Here is a 21,506-nt window from a genome sequence, read left to right on the forward strand (position 1 = left end):
GAGTAAAAATGTTGCAAGTGATAGCATGTTCGATATTTCTAGACTAAAACATATTCCTTTCATCAGCGACTGAATCTTCTGTTATCAGACATGACATCAAAGATAACCTAAACATCCATTCTCATTTGTAGAGAGCAGACTCTTTAATTTCTTATACGATTATTATCAGTATCAAGCCTAGCAGTAACACATTCTCTTATCTGACAAACTTTTTAGGGGAAGGCAATTTCCAACACTTCCTGGTTAGGTCACTACTAAATGAGGAACATGATCCTGCACTTTCAGATAGCATGATCAGATAATTTGGTATCCCAAGAGAATGCAGTTAACCAAATAAAAGTTCTCCACAGGGTTGCCACTTACTAAGAAAAGTAATCCAAGACAAAATTTACACCTATTCAGACAATATATCACACAAGATTAAATCAGGTCACAAGAATACCTTAGAGGACACTAACACAAAGTAAGGGTGGTTGGAGACTGAGGCCAGTTGTGGAGGGATTGTGCACTAGGAACTCTTCCTATCTTAAACAATTCTGTTTTCCTGGTGGCCAGTTAGATAATGCAATGCTCTAACAATTTCATAGTTTTTATGACTATGAATTTTCATTCATAAAGTAAAAGAAAAGGTACAGAAAATGCAATAACTTACCATGTGACTGACCACACTGATATAGCACTGATATAGATCAGTTTGCCTCTCTCAGTAGAGTTCACTAATTATCAGGTTAAACATGACACAATTCATAAAAGAATAAACAAGAACTTGGTTTCTAACACTATGTCTCAGTCTACCTACAAGTTCATTTCTCAAATCACATTTCATCACTGAGTTATGTTATCTATTCTTACACTATGGCTTAACCTACACACGAGTTTATTTCACTAATTTACATTTCATCAGTTGCACGTTGTTTCTCATGTTATATCTTAATTAACCCAATAGTTTACTTCACTATTTACATTGCATCGCTTCCTTCTGACCATGAAAACAAAAGTGATCCTTGTTGCAATGTTGGAACAATCAGTCGTTTTTGAAAGTGCTCTGTGTTTCCAACAATATTCTTGAAATTTTGACCTATAAGAGACAATTTTGCCCTATAGTGGTCATATTAGATGTTGAAGCAGCAGGAAATGAGAAAAACTAGTAAAGGACCATCCACAAATCATTTCTGAAATGTTTCAGTTCAATTTACCAAGTGGTTTCTACGTTGCTTTTTCTTACTAGTTCCCCTCCTCCCATTCAGCAAGGAAGTGCCAGAAACAGATTAAGAATAACCTCATTGCTCACAATCACTTCCTAACTGTTATATATGGTGCACCAAACCCTGAGCCAAAATCTACAGCCATGCCCCACTGGCACTTTCCATGGTTTCCCCTGACTGCTTCGCATGCCCTGGCCCAGCCCACTAAGACCTTGTAGCCCCTTGTTTATAACATTGCTCCAATCTGCTCTATCTTTTGTGAAAAATTTACATACTGATGATGTTTACCACACTGCTTCAATCTGCTCTATCCTTTGTAAGAATTTACAGACTGATGGCAAATAATGATGACAACAGATGCAATGTGATAGCAAAGCTCAGGAGGTGAGATAAAAAGGAAGGGATAAGCATTTATCTAAAAGCTAGAAAAAAACAATTTAACAAGTTTAGTAAAAGCAAAATGTGAGTTTTGATAAGAAGTTCACAAATCAAGTATTTTCTTTTAAGACAAAACAACATACCTACAATAAGCCAAGCTCAATGGAAACTAAACCAGGATTTTTGCTGTAAAAGGCTTAATTATATGAAAGTAGTATGAGAAAGAAGATCATGGCATAACAATAACTTGTGATGAATGATATATGCCACACATACAGTATATAATATAAAAATTATGACTAAACGTTTTGAAAACTATACATCTACCTAATGCAAACTCTGACCAAAACCAATCAAGCTGCCTTTAGCATCTAATGCAGGAAAACGTAAACTTTCTTTAAGAATTAGGAAAACAGCACCTGATTGCAAGATGCAATACAGTTTACTAAGTTACCTGGGGATGACAATTTTTGCTGTGCACTACAATAGGTCCAATACTTGACATGAATTTCAATTAAGATAGACAATATTTCATAATTCATTTCTCAAACTGAACAACATATGATACATTTCCTCTAAAAGAAAAACAATATTTCTGAACAAAAAAGAATATAAGAATAATTCACCAATTGTAATCTAAAGGAAACGTGGAAATACAAATGCAAAAGGTTAAGAACAGTATTTAACTCACTGCACGATTGCGGGGAGGTGTAGGGTTCAAATGTCCGTATGGATAACCGCACTTTTGTCCCTTGGCCGAGGTGGGGTGGGTGCAGTGCCTGATTGATGTTCGAAGAGGTTGTGGTTCAATCCCGGACTGGTTCTCCCTTGCCATCTGGTCATAGTATGGAAAAAGAATATTGGTGAGAGCAAGAAAATGATAGAAAAGAAACAATTTTAATAAGAGATATTTTCAAAACAATCTTCCTAGCATTATGAGCCATGGCAAAATAAAATCTACCAACCAAATATTCTTATAAATTCTGTCATTAAACGTAATAGGATGTGAAGTAGATCCACTAAATACCATTAAATGAAATAGCCTGTTCAAGAAAGAAGACTGTGATTTCTGGATATGAAGAATCATTAACTGAGCAATACTAAAGTTTAGCTGTTACTTAATGCAAAAAGAGCAGTGATACAGACATGAACAACTTACGGTAAAAGATTATCTGATTTACATAACTAGCAGCATATGCACAACAGGAAAACAAACAGCAAAAGAGACAAAGCTCAGGAATATGTAGAAAAAAAGAAAAAAAAGAAATCATCATTAATAAATGTGTGGACATGTGCAGAAACAAGAGTATATAGAAGGATCTACATGAACACAAGCACAGGGAACAGAGACAGAAATAAGATGAAGGAAACCAAAATAAAATTTTAAATCTAAACTTAGCATGCTTTGACCAGCAATATTTCTTAGAATCTAAAATAAATCTTAAAATGTTAACAATTCCTGAAATCCATTTTAGAATCAGAATTAATATGGAAATCATCCCCTGTATAATACTGCTACATAAGACAAACCTTACTTTAAGTGGAAAGTATGTATCATATTAGTGAGTTATTATCAATACCTTTTTCTTCAATAATTTTTTTTACGTTCTGCCATATTTGTAGGGAAAAAATCCTCAAAATTTTTTTCTCACTTTCACTACAACTTCTTTCACCTTCACAAAACATTTTATTGCCAAGTAAAGGGTACACTAAAAGCAAAGGTGACTATTTACAGATGATTCACTTAGCTGGCCACGGTTGAAATTTAGAGTTCACCTGATCAAACTTTAATGATGAACATAATGAGTATGCATCAGACAAATATAAAAAATACTCCAAAAAAGGGGGTTATATCAAAGAAAAACCAGTATCATTAACTTTGCTAGCCCAAGATATACCCTATAATTCAATGCTATCTCAGACTTAATTAGGAATGCATGAATTTGAAAACTGCATTTTCTTTGATGAGCAAATAAGATTTAAGAAAATAAATTATTGATACTCTGTCTCCTGAAGGGTGCAATGAGAATTGGTGTACATAAACCAACAAGTCATTGGATAACCATAAAGGTGCTTTATTAAGTATGAGTCACTCGATGGCTTCAAACTCACAGTTCTTAACTTCCCTTTCATAATTCTTATCTTCCTACCTATCATATCAGAATCCTAAGCACTCAATGACACAAACTAGGACTGAGAGAGAGAGAGAGAGAGAGAGAGAGAGAGAGAGAGAGAGAGAGAGAGAGAGAGAGAGAGAGAGAGACTCATCAGACAAAAGATTGAAAAGCAAAGTACCTGCCAGCATTACAAATACCATAAATGATCAAGTAACAAGAAGACCAAAGTGGCTTCCAGAGAAGGAATCAGGCATTTAAGCAGGCCTATACAAAGAGAGACCACAAGAATTCACAAATCAATAATATATGTCATGGGAAGGTTACTAAATTCTGCCATGCTAACAATATTAGTCTGTAAGAAAATTGTACAGCATTAAGGTAGAGTGCTTGACGTTAAATATGGAACTATTGCAGAAGTTAAAGAACACATGAATCATGATAGATTGAATAAAAGACTAAGCACAAATATATAACCAAGTATTGTTTGAATAGTGTGATCATACAACAGACGAATCCAGAAAGGATAGCTTTCTTGAGGTTGTATTAAAGCATTATGGATATTCCAGAAGTGTTAGGCATGAAGATGACAGAAGAAAAAGCAGCATCAAACAGCATGATGATCAAGATTCTAAAGAAAAAATATATAGCTACAAGGGGATATATTAGACCTCAAAACAGCAAGGGCATTATGCACAGCATAGAAAAGAAGTAAAGAATGCAGTAAGAGAGACACATGATATATAAGCAGATTCCATATCTACTGTTAATGGAAAGGAAGGTGTATGTTGGAAGGGCTAGATCCTACCTGTTCCTGCAACAAACTAACTCAGAAGTTTTTCTTCCACAACTATGAAATATAATTTTCATGTAAAAGAGCCAAGAGGAAAGAAAATCCAAGCTACTTTCATTGCTTAACTGGCCAACAATCTATAATAAACTTTAATAAAACAATCACGAACAAACTTAATCATCCAACTGTAGCCAAGACACACTAATTACTATTTTGTTTCAGATCAAATGATCTTCAAATGTCATCTTATGACAAAATCCAGTCTTCAGTGAAAAAATCATAGATCATATGATCCTCACATATCACCTTATGACAAAATCCTGTTTTTAGTGTAAAAATCATAGTCATCTTAAGACTGTGTGCTGATTGTTTAGATGAGAGACTTAAGTACCTGAAATATCTTCAAACCACAATACATTTTTACCATTCTTTGAGGGTTTAAAGCACTAAGGCCACAAATACTTTGTAAAATCAGATAATGAAAAATAGACCAAGATTAGCCTGAAAATTCTTACCAAGAATTAAGAGAGATGCGAAACTCAATAATACAAATATCTCTACAATATCTGGTAACAGTACACAGGATGTCACCACAAACATTTACAGATGTATATTTTAACTTGAGGCGGAGGTGGCTGGCTAATTCAATTATTATCCATGTAATGCTCTAGCCTCAGGGGACAGGAAAAAATGACTGAGGTGTCTACATAGCTGCAGCAAAGAGGCCTATGGTGTGGAAATATACTTCTGAGAAAGCAAGATTCAAAGCTGATGTTCCACTTGAAATGCTTTCACCTATTTTGAAGTTGCCATAAGTGATAATGAAAATATATCCCAAATAAGTCACATATGAATGTCAAGTTTAAGTCAGTGAACACAACACATAAGTAAACAGAATGGAGCTAGATTTAAGCAAAGGATATTTAAATGTCTGAAGTGTTGTACAGCTGAATAAGCTTGGAATACTACATAAAGAGCTATTTTTCTAGGGCTATCACATTTTATCAATGTAGTTGATTTTTTACTGTCTCAAGTGGTTAAGACCCCTTAAACATTCAATTTGCTCAGTTATCAGATCCTCTTTTGCAAAAATGCTTACATGAGAATAAAGAGAACTGACACAAAATATGGGGTAGTAAAGAAAGCAATGCAAACTAAGTTATAAACATTCTTATTAAAGCAAAATACATATCTCCTCTGTCAATCTCAAATGAGTGAAAGATGATGAAAAGTGATTACAACACAGAATAGAACTTATTTAATTGATGACAACACAAAATATACATCTCAATCAGTGTTAATGAATTTCTCTCATGCATCATTTCTACATTCCTAAAGCTTTACATCACTTGGTGCTGAATGATAGATGTGGGTAGGAGGAAACGTGAGGTAATGCTCAATTAAGTCTAACCAGACAATAAGAGAGGAAGGTGACTGGTATAAAAGAATAACAGATGGATGGACTGATGCTCTAAAAAAAGCCATAAAATCAGTAGGACATGAAGGGTCTAGATTACAGTCCTGCTTATGCAATAATGTCCAAACTAATTAATATCTAGTAAATCCTCAATCAACTCGACTAATAAATCATAATTTATAGTTATGTGGAGAAAACCCAGAAAAATCATTTCTTTAGCTCAAAAATAAAAGAAAACACAAACTTAGAGCAAACATATCCAATTTCATATATATGTTTAAAAAACATTTAAATGTATAAAGAAATACAAGTTAAGAATTAACATATATTTTAAGAAACTACCAACAAATATCAAACTTTTGAATAAATAAAGACATTTTACAGTAAAAGCAACTCAATTGGGTATTGATGCTAAAATAACAGTACAACTGCATGCAATCACATTTCATATTTACTTCTTGATAAACAAAATTGTTAGGAAGACCACAATAGGAGTCACTTTTGATTTCAAGAAAAACCTGCTTGCATCATGATGCAGTAAAACAATTATCATTCTAAGTACCAAATGAATTGTTTTGAGTGTTATAGACTGTATACTTGAACATATGGTCAATAATCAGCCAGATCAAGCACTCCTCCAACACTCCAGCACTTTTACAACACATCTATAGCAATTATACACTAACGATTTTCAACACTATCTCAAGAATTCTCAAATATTCAACAATCCTTCATTTCTTCAACACCTCAGAACTCAACCAGAATATTTCTACATCTTCTGTATCATATGTTAAACTCAGCCTTACACTTAAAGCTCTTTTCCAATATTTCAGAATATTTATGAGTAAGGAGCAGGCGCCACCAAACAGGGTGGTACTATTGTACAGCCTGGGTACTGGGAGGAGGTTATGCGATGGCAACACAGGCAACACTACTGAAGTGGTGCTATGGCTATCAAGTTCCCCATCTTGGCCCAGGTTGCCACCATTTCTTTGTCTCACATACATGTGGGCTGCTGAATTTCAGTCCACAAACATACCTTTTCCATATTGCGCATAATATTCAATAATGATCCTCTCACAAGACTATCTACAACTCCAAATTTTCTCTGGTCAAAACAAAAATTCAAGATAGTTGAATTCAATTCTTTATACTCTACCGCAAGGGACAGCATCACATCACCTCTAACTCTGAAGAATTTCTTTAAGCTCCATAATTTTCCTGACTCAATTTCAAAGATTCTCTTGATTCCCCACCGCTCTTTTATATAACCAGCATATCATCACTTTCTAAACAAATTCAACAATTCAGTAACAGATCAACACTGCTCTAACATCAACATTGTATATCTCTCAAAAATTTCCAATCATCCAAATCTTTCAATTTTTCTTCATCACCTCAGGAATTCAGAATCTTTTGCATCTAATATTTTGTACATCAACAATTCTCAATATCTCAAACAGTCCTACTATACAGCATTAAAACAATTTTTCAAACACTATGCTGACAACTCTTTAAAACTTTACAACTAAATGAAATTTTCATTTTGAACTCAAAATCATGCAAATACATGACTTCAACACTCATTCAACTTTTCAAAATTTCTAAAACAGTTCACCACACCTCTAAAAGTATATTTTCATATTTAGCACTCAGGCATTTTTCCAGCACATCTAACTCTTTAGCATTTTTCTAGCATGCCTCTAAAAATCCTCAAATACAATAGTTCAGCAATACTCCATCATACTTCACTGATAATATGGACTTCAGCCAGATACTGTAGTGTCATTCTGTGTTCCAACTGAGTCCTTCCCTTGCTTACTGTTCATGTTAAAAACAAGATATGGCTATCAAGGTAGTATTAACGATTCCCTAAAAGATTTCAAAAATAATAATCATCAAATATTGTGAATTACAGGGAATACAAGCAACAAAAACTACTTTTGTAAATCACTTTTCAGTAAACTCTACTGGTATTCCTGAACATAGTTTATGTATCTACACAATTACATAATATACTGTGGGTTATGACTGGAGCAAAACTTAAAGCTATTGCACAGAAACTATTTTTCTTGTCCAGGCCTCTCATTCTAAAATCAGTATGCATCAAATAACCCTATAAGAATTCTTTTACCACAATCATCTGATGGAAGATACTGTTCCAGTGTAAACCACAGCTGTATTAATTTCTGCCTGATTTCAGAATCAGAAGACATCTTCCTTACCCTAGAGAATTTTGACTCTTATCAGAGCCTTTCCACTTTTATTATTGTCTACAACTGACTTATCTAAAAATCAGATGACTTTAGGGTAAAAACCGACAGCACTATTGCTGTATCCACTTACACCATTCATTCAAGGTGATTGAAAAACAATATGAGTTAATACAGACACATGAAAAAGACAAAAGGGGGAAGGGGTAGGATGCTAACGGAAAGGATGAAAAAACAAAACACAGAGTAGGAAGGAAATGTACTGCATGGGTGAATAGGAAGAAGGGAAATAACAGATACAAAAAAAAATCTAATATCAACAACTGTGGAAAGACTGAAAAAAAAATATATAGTTTTCACATGACAAGCATCAAAAGTTAATGATTATGGTAAAAGAACCTTTAGTACTCATTTTCATAAAACTCTGCTTCTTTTAGTAATCCTGATCTTCAGTGTACAATTCATTGCTTACCTTCATCCTATCTCTTTTGAATGTTGGACACTTATTCCTGTATTCACCTAGCCTGTACTACTTTAGTCTCGCCAAAGATGACAACAGCACCTCAATCATCCTGCCGGGCAGAATATGTTGTGCTAAGAGTTTGTTCCTCAAGCACCTTATTCACTAGCATAACCAGTCTAAATTGAGAGTTAACACTCCCCAAGGCTATTGAATATGTTTTCATGATGGTAAAATAATAAGGGTATCTTCACATCTCTATCGAACTAGGGCCAAAATACCATATTCAAATGACATTCTACAGATAAGATGAACAGGACTATCAGAATGCAATTAATTTTCCAAACAACTATCAATTTTTACCTGCAGCTGCCAATTAAATGAATGCATAAGTTTTTGGAAAAGAATTCATATTTGGATCCGACGATGAGGACAATAAGCATGACATCTGTGGAGGTAATACACTTACGAAGAAAAGATGTATGCATAATAATGAACGCTAAAGTATTTACAAAGACTGGATTGAAAAGTTAAGACAAAAAAAGTACTAATAATGATGTGAGGAACTGCTATATGCATCCACATGCACATGATGTAACAGCAAAATCAAAAACAGTAATATTGCAAAAGTAAGACCAATTTTCTTTCTCTAAATTGTAACAAGCAGCATCACTAATCATCATTTTACACCCCCAGACCCATTTTATGAGGCTTGTGCAGGGGTGCACTCCACACAAGAGCTGAGAATGACAGACTCCTTTGGAGTGAGAAGGTTCTCTATGAGACTATACTCCAACCCATCTACTGATCATGATACATTCTCATTGAGAGAGTCTTCTCACATGTTCTGAAAACCACATGCATGCAGAATCTGGTAACACCTACATATAAACATTCATACTTGTCGCCATTTCTTGCAACAATAAGGAAACATTAAGAACAGAGGAACAAGAGCCTCACTTGCTTAAATCCACTTTGTAGGTATCATATATAATGTATCCAAACTAGAAAGCTCCATCCAAAGTCAGGCCCCAAGTACCATTTTGTGGTTTTTCTTGACCATTTCACAAGCCCTGGTCAGGTCCAGTGATAGCAAGTCAAACCCACTGTATGCCACAATGTTCAAATTCCTTCCATCCAAGTCATATCTCTCACTCTTGTGAATATCTAAGACCATTCCCCCTTCCTACCTCCACTTCTGACAAAGTATATCTTCTTAGTAAGTCACCCTTTGCTCTAACCTCTTTCACTGCATCCTTCCATTTCTTTCTTGGTTCCCTGTTCCCCTTCCCTCACTTCAGTTCCAAATCATAAATCCTCTTCATTACTCTCTCCACTCATCCTCTCCATATGTCCAAACCATTTTGGCACACATTGGTCACCTCTTAATCGCATTATGCTTACTACCACATCTATTATCATTCCTTACATAATCAACACACCTCACACCAGATATAGTCCTCAGGCTCTTCATCTCCAACATATCCACCCCCTTCTGTTCTAGTGTAATAAAGACCCTATTCATTATCTTTTTTTTCATACTTGATCATTGTTTCCTGTATTTGCGAGTTGGTGCCAGATATTTGAAGAAAGGCCACATTCGCTAACATCCATTCTCTACCTATCATGAGCAATACATCAAAACCACAGCTCCCTATCCTAAGCCTTACACCACAGAGCTTTCCATGGTTTCCCCTAGCCACTTCACAGGTTCCAGTTCACTCTTATTGTGCACAACTTTCACCTTCCTGCATGTTTTTCCACTCCTCCTTCCATCCCCAATTTGGTCTCCCGCTTCTCCTTGTCTCCCTCCATTTCTAACAAATATATCCTTTTTTTGTCAACCTCTCCTCACTCATATGTCCAAACAATTTCACTTACATGTATATTTTTTTTTTTCTTTTTTTGCTGTCTCCCGCGTTTGCGAGGTAGCGCAAGGAAACAGACGAAAGAAATGGCCCAACCCACCCCCATACACATGTATATACATACGTCCACACACGCAAAATATACATACCTACATAGCTTTCCATGGCTTACCCCAGCCGCTTCACATGCCCCAATTCAATCCACTGACAGCACGTCAACCCCGGTATACCACATCGATCCAATTCACTCTATTCCTTGCCCTCCTTTCACCCTCCTGCATGTTCAGGCCCCGATCACACAAAATCTTTTTCACTCCATCTTTCCACCTCCAATTTGGTCTCCCTCTTCTCCTCGTTCCCTCCACCTCCGACACATATATCCTCTGGGTCAATCTTTCCTCACTCATTCTCTCAATGTGCCCAAACCATTTCAAAACACCCTCTTCTGCTCTCTCAACCATGCTCTTTTTATTTCCACACATCTCTCTTACCCTTACGTTACTTACTTGATCAAACCACCTCACACCACACATTGTCCTCAAACATCTCATTTCCAGCACAACCATCCTCCTGCGCACAACTCTATCCATAGCCCACGCCTCGCAACCATACAACATTGTTGGAACCACTATTCCTTCAAACATACTCATTTTTGCTTTCTGAGATAATATTCTCGACTTCCACACATTCTTCAAGGCTCCCAGAATTTTCGCCCCCTCCCCCACCCTATGATCCACTTCCGCTTCCATGGTTCCATCCGCTGCCAGATCCACTCCCAGATATCTAAAACACTTCACTTCCTCCAGTTTTTCTCCATTCAAACTCACCTCCCAATTGACTTGACCCTCAACCCTACTGTACCTAATAACCTTACATGTATATGTATATAAGTATATACCATGGAGAGTAGTTTGGTGAATACCTTGTATAAGATGAAAAGTGGCAAGGTGGCTGAAGTGGATGGTCTTGCAGTTGATTTTTTTAAGAAAGGGGGTGACTGTGCAGTTGACTGGTTTGTTAGGAACCTAAATGTATGTGTAGATCACGGTAAGGTGCTTGAGAACTGGCAGAGTGGAAATGTAATGCTACTGTACAAAGGAAAGGGGGACAAATGTGAGTGTTCAAAATACAGTGGTATAAGAAGTTTGTTGAGTGTTCAAACCACAAAGGTATTATTAAAATGTTGTATGTACCTAATAATTTATAGGGGAGTGATGACTGAAAGGGTGAAGGCATTGTACAGAACATCAGATTGGGTAGGAACATTGTGGTTCAGAAGTGGTAAAGAAAGTGTGGCTCAGGCATTTGCTTTAAAGAATGTGTGTGAGAAATAGTTAAAGAAGGAGAGGGATTTGTATGTGGCATTTATGGATCTGGAGAAAGCATATATGATTGACAGAGATGCCTCACGGAAGGTTTTAAGAATATATGGTACAGGAAGAAAACTGCTGGAAGAAATGTGAAGTTTTTTTTACCAAGGGTGAAAGATATGTGTGCAAGTAGGAAGAGAGGAGGGTGAGTGTTTCCAAATGAAGTTTGGTCTTAAAATGTAAGGACAAGTAGGAAGCGAGGAAAGTGATTGGTTCCCAGCGAATGTCGGTCTGCAGCAGGGGTGCATGATGTTTCCATGGTTGTTTAATTTGTTTATGGATGGGGTTGTTAGGGAGGTGAATGCAAGAGTTTTGGAGAGAGGGGTAAGTATGCAGTCTGTTGTGGATGAGAGGGCTTGGGAAGTGAGTCAGTTGTTGTTTGCTGATGATGCAGCACTGGTGGCTGATTCGGGCAAGAAACTGCAGAAGTTGGTGACTGAGTTTGGTAAAGTGTGTGAAAAAAGAAAGCTGAGAGTAAATGTGAATAAGAACAAGGTTATTAGGTACAGTAGGGTTGAGGGACAAGTCAATTGGGAGGTAAGTTTGAATGGAGAAAAACTGGAGGAAGTGAAGTGTTTTAGATATCTGGGAGTGGACTTGGCAGTGGATGGAACTGTGGAAGCAGAAGTGAGTCACGGGGTGGGGGAGGGGGCGAAGGTTCTGGGAGCATTGAAAAATGTGTGGAAGGCAAGAACATTATCTCGGAAAGCAAAAATGAGTATGTTTGAAGGAATAGTGGTTCCAACAATGATATATGATTGCGAGGCGTAGACTATAGATAGAGTTGTGCAGAGGAGGGTGGATGTGTTGGAAATGAGGTGTTTGAGGACAATATGAGGTGTGAGGTGGTTTGATCGAGTAAATAATGAAAGGGTAAGAGAGATGTGTGGTAATAAAGAGTGTGGGTGAGAGAGCAGAAGAGGGTGTTTTGAAATGTTTGGTCACATGGAGAGAATGAATGAGGAAAGATTGACAAAGAGGATATGTGTGTCAGAGGTGGAGGGAACGAGGAAAAGTGGGAGACCAAATTGGAGGTGGAAAGATGGAGTGAAAAAGATTTTGAGTGATAGGGGCCTGAACATGCAGGAGGGTGAAAGGTGTGCAAGGAATAGAGTGAATTGGAACGATGTGGTATACTGGGGTTGACGTGCTGTCAATGGATTGAATCAGGGCATGTGAAGCATCTGGGGTAAACCATGGAAAGTTTTGTGGGGCCTGGATGTGGAAAGGGAGCTGTGGTTTCGGTGCATTATTCGTGACAGCTAGAGACTGAGTGTGAACAAATGTGGCCTTTGCTGTCTTTTCCTAGTGCTACCTTGTGCGCATGCAGGGGGAGGGGGTTGTCATTTCATGTGTGGTGGGGTGGCAACGGGAATGAATAAAGGCAGACAGTGTGAATTGTGTGCATGGGTATATATGTATGTGTCTGTGTGTGTATATATATATGTGTACATTGAGATGTATAGGTATGTATATTTGCGCGTGTGGACGTGTATGTATATACATTATGTATGGGGGTGGGTTGGGCCATTTCTTTCGTCTGTTTCCTTGCGCTACCTCGCAAACGCGGGAGACAGCGACAAAGCAAAATAAAAAATAATAAAAAATATTATATATATTCTATATATCATACTATGTGTGTGTGTGTGTGTGTGTGCACATGCATGCATGTGTATGTATGTGTGTGTGTATACAAGTTCAAAAGAGTTGTTATGAAGTAAGACACTATAGCCCCAATACCAATGGGATGAAATGGGGAGGAGGTTTTAGAAAACAATGAGATATCTAGAAATGGGAATTAACAGAATATCAAAAGATGTTGACTCATAGAAGGTTTATGGTCTTAATGAAATTTTACCATAAGTGCTGAAGATGCGTGCAGATACACTTGATAAACCCCTTGAAATACTGTTCAAGATGTCACTGGAGAGGAGCAGTGTCAAGGATGGGAAAAAGGAAACATCGTACCTATCCATGCGAAGACCAGAAACAGGTACAGAACTAAAGACATGTCTCATTGATGAGCATGGCAAAGATAATTAGAAAGCAAAAGGATGACTTTCTACCGAGGATAAATTACCTGAGTGAAAGAATGCACAGTTTTAGGGAAAGGAGGTCATGTTTAACAAACCTCTTTGATTTCTTTGAGAAAATGAGCTCTGTCTTAGACAAAAGGGGGAGTTGATTGGATCATTTGTATCTGGACTACCTGAAGGCACTCTGACATTGTGCCACACTGGAGGCTTATCAAGAAGTTGGATTACTAGGGAGTAAAAAGGGGAGAACTCCTTCTATGGATAAAAGATTATCTCAGTAGAAGGAAACAGAAGGCACACATCGGAGAAGCCTTTTCCAAATGGGTCGAGGTGAACAGCAGAGTGCCACAGGGAAAATCACTCTTCATTCATGTAAATGACTTACCTGAGGGGATAAACTTCTACCTGAATATTTTGACAGATGATGTAAAGGTCAAGAAGGAAGTGCAAAGCAAGAAGAATGGCATCAACTTTCAGGGAGACCTAAACAGATTTCATAGTTGGTCTGATAAAGGTTGATGAAAATCAACCTGGGAAAAATATGTACAGTAATGAGGATGGGGAAGCATGAAAAAGGGCCTCGATACAATTAATCATCTAGCTGGAAGTAAGCTTCAGGAGTCTGTGTGTGAGACAGACTTGGAAGCTGACATCATCCCTGAACTGCTACCAAAGTCCCACATTAGAATAGTAAATGAAAAAACTGTCTACTGGCAAATATCAGAATAATTTTCAAGTATATGGATAAGGAAATATATAACAAGCCTTTCATATCCTACATAAGAAACTATGCTTTTTAAATTTGGTAACTAAAGAAACAAAAAAGTTAATTGAGAAGGTCCAAGGGAGGGCAACACAGATGGCACCATAATTTTGAAAGCAAACTTAATGGAGAAGGTTAAGGGCTTTAAAATGCTCAACTTGGAAGAAAAAAGAGTGAAGGGGAAAATTATCACAACATTTAGGTTCTCAAAACATAGTGATGATGTAGACAGCAAACAATACTTCAACAGATGTAGGGATACAGCAACCAATGGACAAAACATGAAATTAAGCAAGAATCTTGTTTAAAAGGATATGAAGAATTACTTTTACATTGTAAGAGAGGAAGATGAATGGAACAGAATGACTGATGACTGGGTTAATGCAGGGCAACACAAGTAAATCTAAGAAGCTGTATAATAGAAGAAAATTCAGTTCAGATGGTGCTTATGTCATGAGGGAAGTGAAAAGCAAGAAAGATTGCACTACTTTACAAGGGGACCTAAATACACTCCGAAGAGGATAGGTCAAAGTGAAATAAGGAATTAAGCTTCAGGATTCTGTGTGTAAGAAAGACTTTGCAATCAATATTGTCCTTATCCTGTCATAAAGTCCCATACTATGAGAATAATTAAGGAGACAAACTGACTGCTGGAGCTTTCAAGCATGTGGACAAGGAAAAATTTAAGAAGCTGTTCATACATTACATAAGGCCAAAACCTGAATATGCTTTTTAAGTTTGGTCATCATACCTGGAAAAAGCACAAAAAATTAACAGAGAAGGTCCAGAGGAGGGCAACAAAGACAGTACCAAAATTAAGAGGGATAAGGTACAAGGAAAGCTAGAGGCTCTAAATCTACACCCCATGGAAGGGAAAAGAGTGAAAGGTGACTGGATCACAACATCCAAGTTTTTAAAGCAGACTGAAAACATGGACAGTGAGTTGTTCTTTAAGAGAGGCAGGGATTAAGCAATCAAAGGGTATAACATGAAATCAAGAAACTTGTTAAAAAGGATGTAAAGAAATACTTTTACAGTACATGAGTGATGGATGATTGAAAAAAGAATGACTAGGAACATGGTTCATGTAGATAGCATACATAAATCTGAGAAGTTTCATGACATAAGAGAATGTTTAAGAGAAGGAGCCCCATGAGTATCAAAGTCCCTCCCCCTACAGCACTACAGCACAAATAGGTATATTAATTATGAAAAGAGTACTGTACACCACTGAAGAATCAATCTATGTAAGGTGTAGGACCTGATGAAGTCTCTTAATAAATACTCAGAGACTGTGCAAAACAGATAGCACGTTGAAAGATAAATTAGTGACAGGGAAGAGGAAAAGATCAAATATCATGCCAATCTTTAAGAAAGATGAGGAAAATGTTCTGAACTACATACCAGTATCTCTATTGAATGTGATATGAAAAAAATTACTTCACAGAAAGAGGATGATTACTTCCAGGGAAGAAACTACTAATGTGAAAAGCAGTATGTCTTCAAAGGAAAGCAAGTACATGTAAAAAATCTTAACTTTTATGACATAGTGACCACTGGTTTAGATGAAGAGATCATATATCTAAGGAAATATGGTCAAAATAGCAGCTTTCAAAGGTGTACTTTCTACAAACAAATGAACAGTTTCCAAGAACTTCATTACCAAGGCACTGTTACATCATCATTATGAGGCTGTTAGCAAATTACAGATTTGTTGTAATACCCATTTCTTTTGCTCTACTACAAACAGCTGTGACCTGCTCTCTTTCAAAAACACAAGCTTCCTACTTCCTTAAAAGCTCTTAATTCACACTCTTTCTTTCATGTTCTTTAGACTCTTTACTCAAGGCCCAACCCTAATGAGAGAATCTGTCTGGAATTGGAGTCTATGTCTTGGAAAAAAGGGCTACAGAAATCACTCTCCTCCACCATAATATAAATCAAAACAGGACAAGTAATATATGTAAGCTAAATCAAATAAATATAATAATCGATCTAGTGGATATATGGAAACTGAAATTTTGCTGCTTTTGCAAGCTTTTCAACAACTTCCTGGTGTAAGGAGACTTCAAAATCTAACGAGGTCCCATCACAGGAAGAAATAAATCAATGCTACCTTAATAAATATACATCTGGCTACAATGTCCATGCAAAACCAATTTGAACAGGTATTAACCAGGCATAATACAGTACTCATATCCTACATCAATTATGCAATAAAGAGTGATCAGAAATAACTAAGTGAAAATAATAACAAAGCATGTCTTCAGCACTCTTATTAAGGAATTTCATCTCTTTACCTACCACATCAAGGGCTACTAAATTTTCTATAACCACAATGAAATTCTCCATTAAAAATGACAAGGTAAATCTATCTGATTAAAAGAATAATATCAGCTATAATAATGCTTACTGTCTCAACTAATGAGTAAACTGATATTGTAAAAGGTCTAGCTTTACTGATGATCACGAGTAATTGTTATCTCTATCAATAACACAACCAAAAATCACCATGAAGAGGCTGTGACTTTGTACATGAACATATAAGGAATCATGTAGTTCAAAAGAGCCAGAAACATTATATCTAAAAGGCTATAGTAAATAAGAATGTTTACCCTAGTGATGGATATCTATGTCACTATGTTCTAAAATATACCAAATTTCTCATTCTAAAGACTTTGATATATCACAAATAGCTCCTTTCAACATAAAATATCAAATCAACAACACAAGACAGGGCTTTGAAGCAAAAGGAACCTTGGGCAATAAGAAATCAAAAGCACAAAAATCTATGTAAAACTTAAAATATAAAAGGCCAAGAAGTAATACTTACTACTGAAATTTCCAAAGGTAAGTTTTTACCATTATAACTGTGAACATATCCTACATACATAAGAGAACCATTTTTCACTGTATCATACATATGTGAGAGGCACATTATGTGCATTTATGTGATATGGGAATGTTAATCTAATATGTGAGAATTTTGCCAAAGCTTCTTTTTTTTACAGTAAGTTTTTACCAAAGTAATTGTGAACATATGCTACATATATAAGAGATATGTTATACATATCTGAGTGACACACTTTGTCTACTTTTATAAGTAACTGGGGATATCAATCTAAAATCAGAGAATTTTGCCAAAGCTTAGACAAGAAAGATAATCTATGGACTATTCAGCTGAATCATTATTTGATAAGATACATTCAGTCCAAGGGAACTGATCCCATCATTTACTCTTTATAAAGTTGGCAATCTTAAATAAAATCAATTCTACTTACTTGAATAAGCTGTTCAGTCTCTCATGCCTTGCACAATGCATGAAGACTCTTACACTTAACCCAGCTTACACCACAATGCATTAGCTTTCATAGGTTGCGAACCTATAAAATGTATCATTACCTAACCCAGAACAGATCAGAGTAGGTTCTCATGTATGCAGTTATCATTTGCATGAGCTTTCCTTTGGTCTTTTCAACAATATCCCTATACCTTAAAGCCCTGCCTCTCTTTTGTTAGGATATAAGTCTAGTTTAGCAGTGCCCGTTATGCCATCAAGATTTTGCAACAATATTTAACTAAAATGCATTTACAATCGTTAATGTTCAAATATCAAAAAAAATTTCTATTTTTGCAAAACCAACCCTTTTCCTTCTATGAAAAACATGTAGAGCAGCTGTACCACACTGCTATTAAGTATGGCAGTCATCACAGCACCACCAATGTACAATCCTAAACAAACACTTAAATGTACAAACCTGCCTTTCTACATATTTACCATGAGATAAGAGGTACATGATTTTGCAAACAATAAATATAATTCATATTTCAACACTGCACTATTAACAACAATTTCTCTATAAAAATATAAAATAATGCATACCCACAAACTAGACCTTCCCCAACTGCATGTCACACTACCTCCTCTGAACTATCCCTACAGATACACAGTTAAACAGTTTATTCATTTATCATTAATATCACTGTATTTTGTTCAAAGACAGTGACCAGTTTAGGCATGCCCCTATACTACACATTTACCATATCAATACCAATACAATTCAAAAGCCTACCTTGTTCTGGGTGATGATGGTGCAATGAGTGCAGTGAAACTGAGGACAGTCAGGTATATAAAGACTGTGCATTTCCATGAATGGGCAGCAGTGAAAACAAGCATCAGGGTCAGGTTAGGTGTGGCAGGGTCAGGATAGGTTAGGTCTTTTCTTTAAGTTAAGTATGACTGCGACTTAAAGGAAGAGCTGCCTCACTTGCAATAACCTCAGGTAATCTTTATCTTTAGTTTCACACTCTTATTTCTCAATTTTCACCATATCACATAAACTGGAAGGTGATGCATTCATTGAGATTAATTTACATCTTGTGGCAGAAATGACAAGAGCTTTTTGATAACTTATAATTCCATGCAAAAAAATTTAGGTTGAGCTAGGTAAGGTTGGGTTTGGTTAGGTTGGGTTAGGTCAGGTCAGGATTATTTTAGTGAAAATGAGGAGTTTAACCTATCCTAACATGGCTTATTTTGCACAGAATATATATATATTGTGAAAACTGTCCTTTTTGCCACCAGAGGAGTAAATCTCAAAAAAATGCTGCAACCTTTATGGCATAAACTGAAAACAGAGAAATATGACTATGAAACCAAAGGCAAAAATTACCATAAATTCCTTTCATATATTTCCTACAATCGACTAAAAAATGAGGGATAAAAACAAAATTTCAATAACAAATATAAAGAATCAATTCAAAAACAGATTTTGTTTCCATGTATAAAAACTGGCTCAAGGCTTATGGTAAGGCTGTGGTATTATTACTGCTGAAAAATCTCTAGTTTTTAGGGTATGTGGTTGCTATATAGACGAATTATCAAATGCTGTGTTCTAATTGCTTCCCTTGATATCCAAACTGAAAAAAGATCCAGACAAAGGAAGGCAAGGCTTGGGAGGTATGGAGAGTGTCATTAATGTTGAAACAAATAAACACAATGTTAAAATCATATGAACAATTCTCTTTTCCAACATCATATATCTATCTTGTTTATATATAATTAACCCAGGACCTATGAAAGACTTGGGGTTCTCTAGGATCTCTTTTCAGAAGCTCCTGCAGTCCAAGGCTGCACTACGTACAGTAGCAGGAAAATGTAAACTCCTTTGGAGTCAGAAGTTCTTTGAAGAGACTACTCCCAGAGATGCAGACTTGAAAATGGTGACCTTACTGATGGAGTCATCATTAAAGGAAACGTAAAGCCTTGTTATCCTGGATAAACTGCAGGTAAAAATGTACCAAGTTAAAAGAAAATTCAAAGTTACCCAGTTTTTAAGCCAAAATTTCATTTGGCATAAAAGAGTACCTCATATCCCAATTTAGACCCAGCCTAAAAAAATTTCTCAGCATATTCTTGGCCCAATAAAACAGCTTCTTACTCCCCCGCCAAAACTCAGATACATAAAAACTATAATGTAATAACAATAAAATAACAATGTAATGTACTGTAATACTGTACTGGTACAAAAACATAATTGTCGAGTGAAGCAATGTTAGGATTTAAATAACATGGTCCCAAGAATATGAATATGACATAACCGCAAAATTGCTCTGTATACCTAATGCAGGTTCTAAATCTTTTATGTATCTCCCGATGATGTGATTGTTGCACGGGGGTGCGCTTGGGAACTTATCAAGTTTCATTTTCCCTGTGGACTCATGGGAATATCTTGATCACTTGCAAAATTGTGATCCTTTCCAATATGTATATATATATATATATATGTATATATGTGTGGTGGGGTGGTGACGGGAACAGATGAGGGCAACAAGTATGAATATGTACATGTGTACATATGTATATGTCTGTGTGTGTATATATATGTATATGTTGAGATGTACAGGTAAGTATATGTGCATGTGTGGAAGTGTATGTATATACATGTGTATATGGGTGGGTTGGGCCATTCTTTCATCTGTTTCCTTGCGCTACCTTGCTAATGCGGGAGATAGTGACAAGGTATAATAAAATATATATATATATATATATATATATATATATATATATATATATATATATATATATATATATATATATATTATCCCTGGGGATAGGGGAGAAAGAATACTTCCCACGTATTCCCTGCGTGACGTAGAAGGCGACTAAAAGGGAAGGGAGCGGGGGGCTGGAAATCCTCCCCTCTCGTTTTTTTTTTTTTTTTTTTTTTTTTTAATTTTCCAAAAGAAGGAACAGAGAAGGGGGCCAGGTGAGGGTATTCCCTCAAAGGCCCAGTCCTCTGTTCTTAACGCTACCTCGCTATCGCGGGAAATGGCGAATAGTATGAAAAAAAAAAATATATATATATATATATATATATATATATATATATATATATATTATTTTATTTCTTATTATACTTTGTCGCTGTCTCCCGCGTTTGCGAGGTAGCGCAAGGAAACAGACGAAAGAAATGGCCCAACCCCCCCCATACACATGTATATACATACGTCCACACACGCAAATATACATACCTACACAGCTTTCCATGGTTTACCCCAGACGCTTCACATGCCCTGCTTCAATCCACTGACAGCACGTCAACCCCGGTATACCACATCGCTCCAATTCACTCTATTCCTTGCCCTCCTTTCACCCTCCTGCATGTTCAGGCCCCGATCACACAAAATCTTTTTCACTCCATCTTTCCACCTCCAATTTGGTCTCCCTCTTCTCCTTGTTCCCTCCACCTCCGACACATATATCCTCTTGGTCAATCTTTCCTCACTTATCCTCTCCATGTGCCCAAACCACTTCAAAACACCCTCTTCTGCTCTCTCAACCACACTCTTTTTATTTCCACACATCTCTCTTACCCTTACGTTACTT

The 21,506-nt window shown here is 36.4% G+C and overlaps 1 protein-coding gene across 9 annotated transcripts in view; it reads right to left on the bottom strand.

The window, feature by feature from the left end:
- The window catches only part of LOC139745739 (nuclear protein AMMECR1), a 113,024-nt gene that overhangs the window by 64,931 nt on the left and 26,587 nt on the right, over window positions 1-21,506 (bottom strand). For 5 of the 9 annotated variants that reach the window (XM_071656254.1, XM_071656253.1, XM_071656255.1 and 2 more), the window contains one exon: window positions 2,275-2,418. In XM_071656254.1, coding sequence (XP_071512355.1) covers window positions 2,275-2,418 — 144 coding nt within the window. Of the gene's footprint in view, window positions 1-2,274; window positions 2,419-8,592; window positions 8,693-18,690; window positions 18,755-21,506 lie in introns of all 9 variants that reach the window. The other 4 variants (XM_071656260.1, XM_071656256.1, XM_071656257.1 and 1 more) reach the window with 2 other exon arrangements.

This window comes from Panulirus ornatus, chromosome 62 (assembly GCF_036320965.1).
Source record: "Panulirus ornatus isolate Po-2019 chromosome 62, ASM3632096v1, whole genome shotgun sequence".
Classification (NCBI taxonomy): Eukaryota; Metazoa; Arthropoda; class Malacostraca; order Decapoda; family Palinuridae; genus Panulirus; species Panulirus ornatus.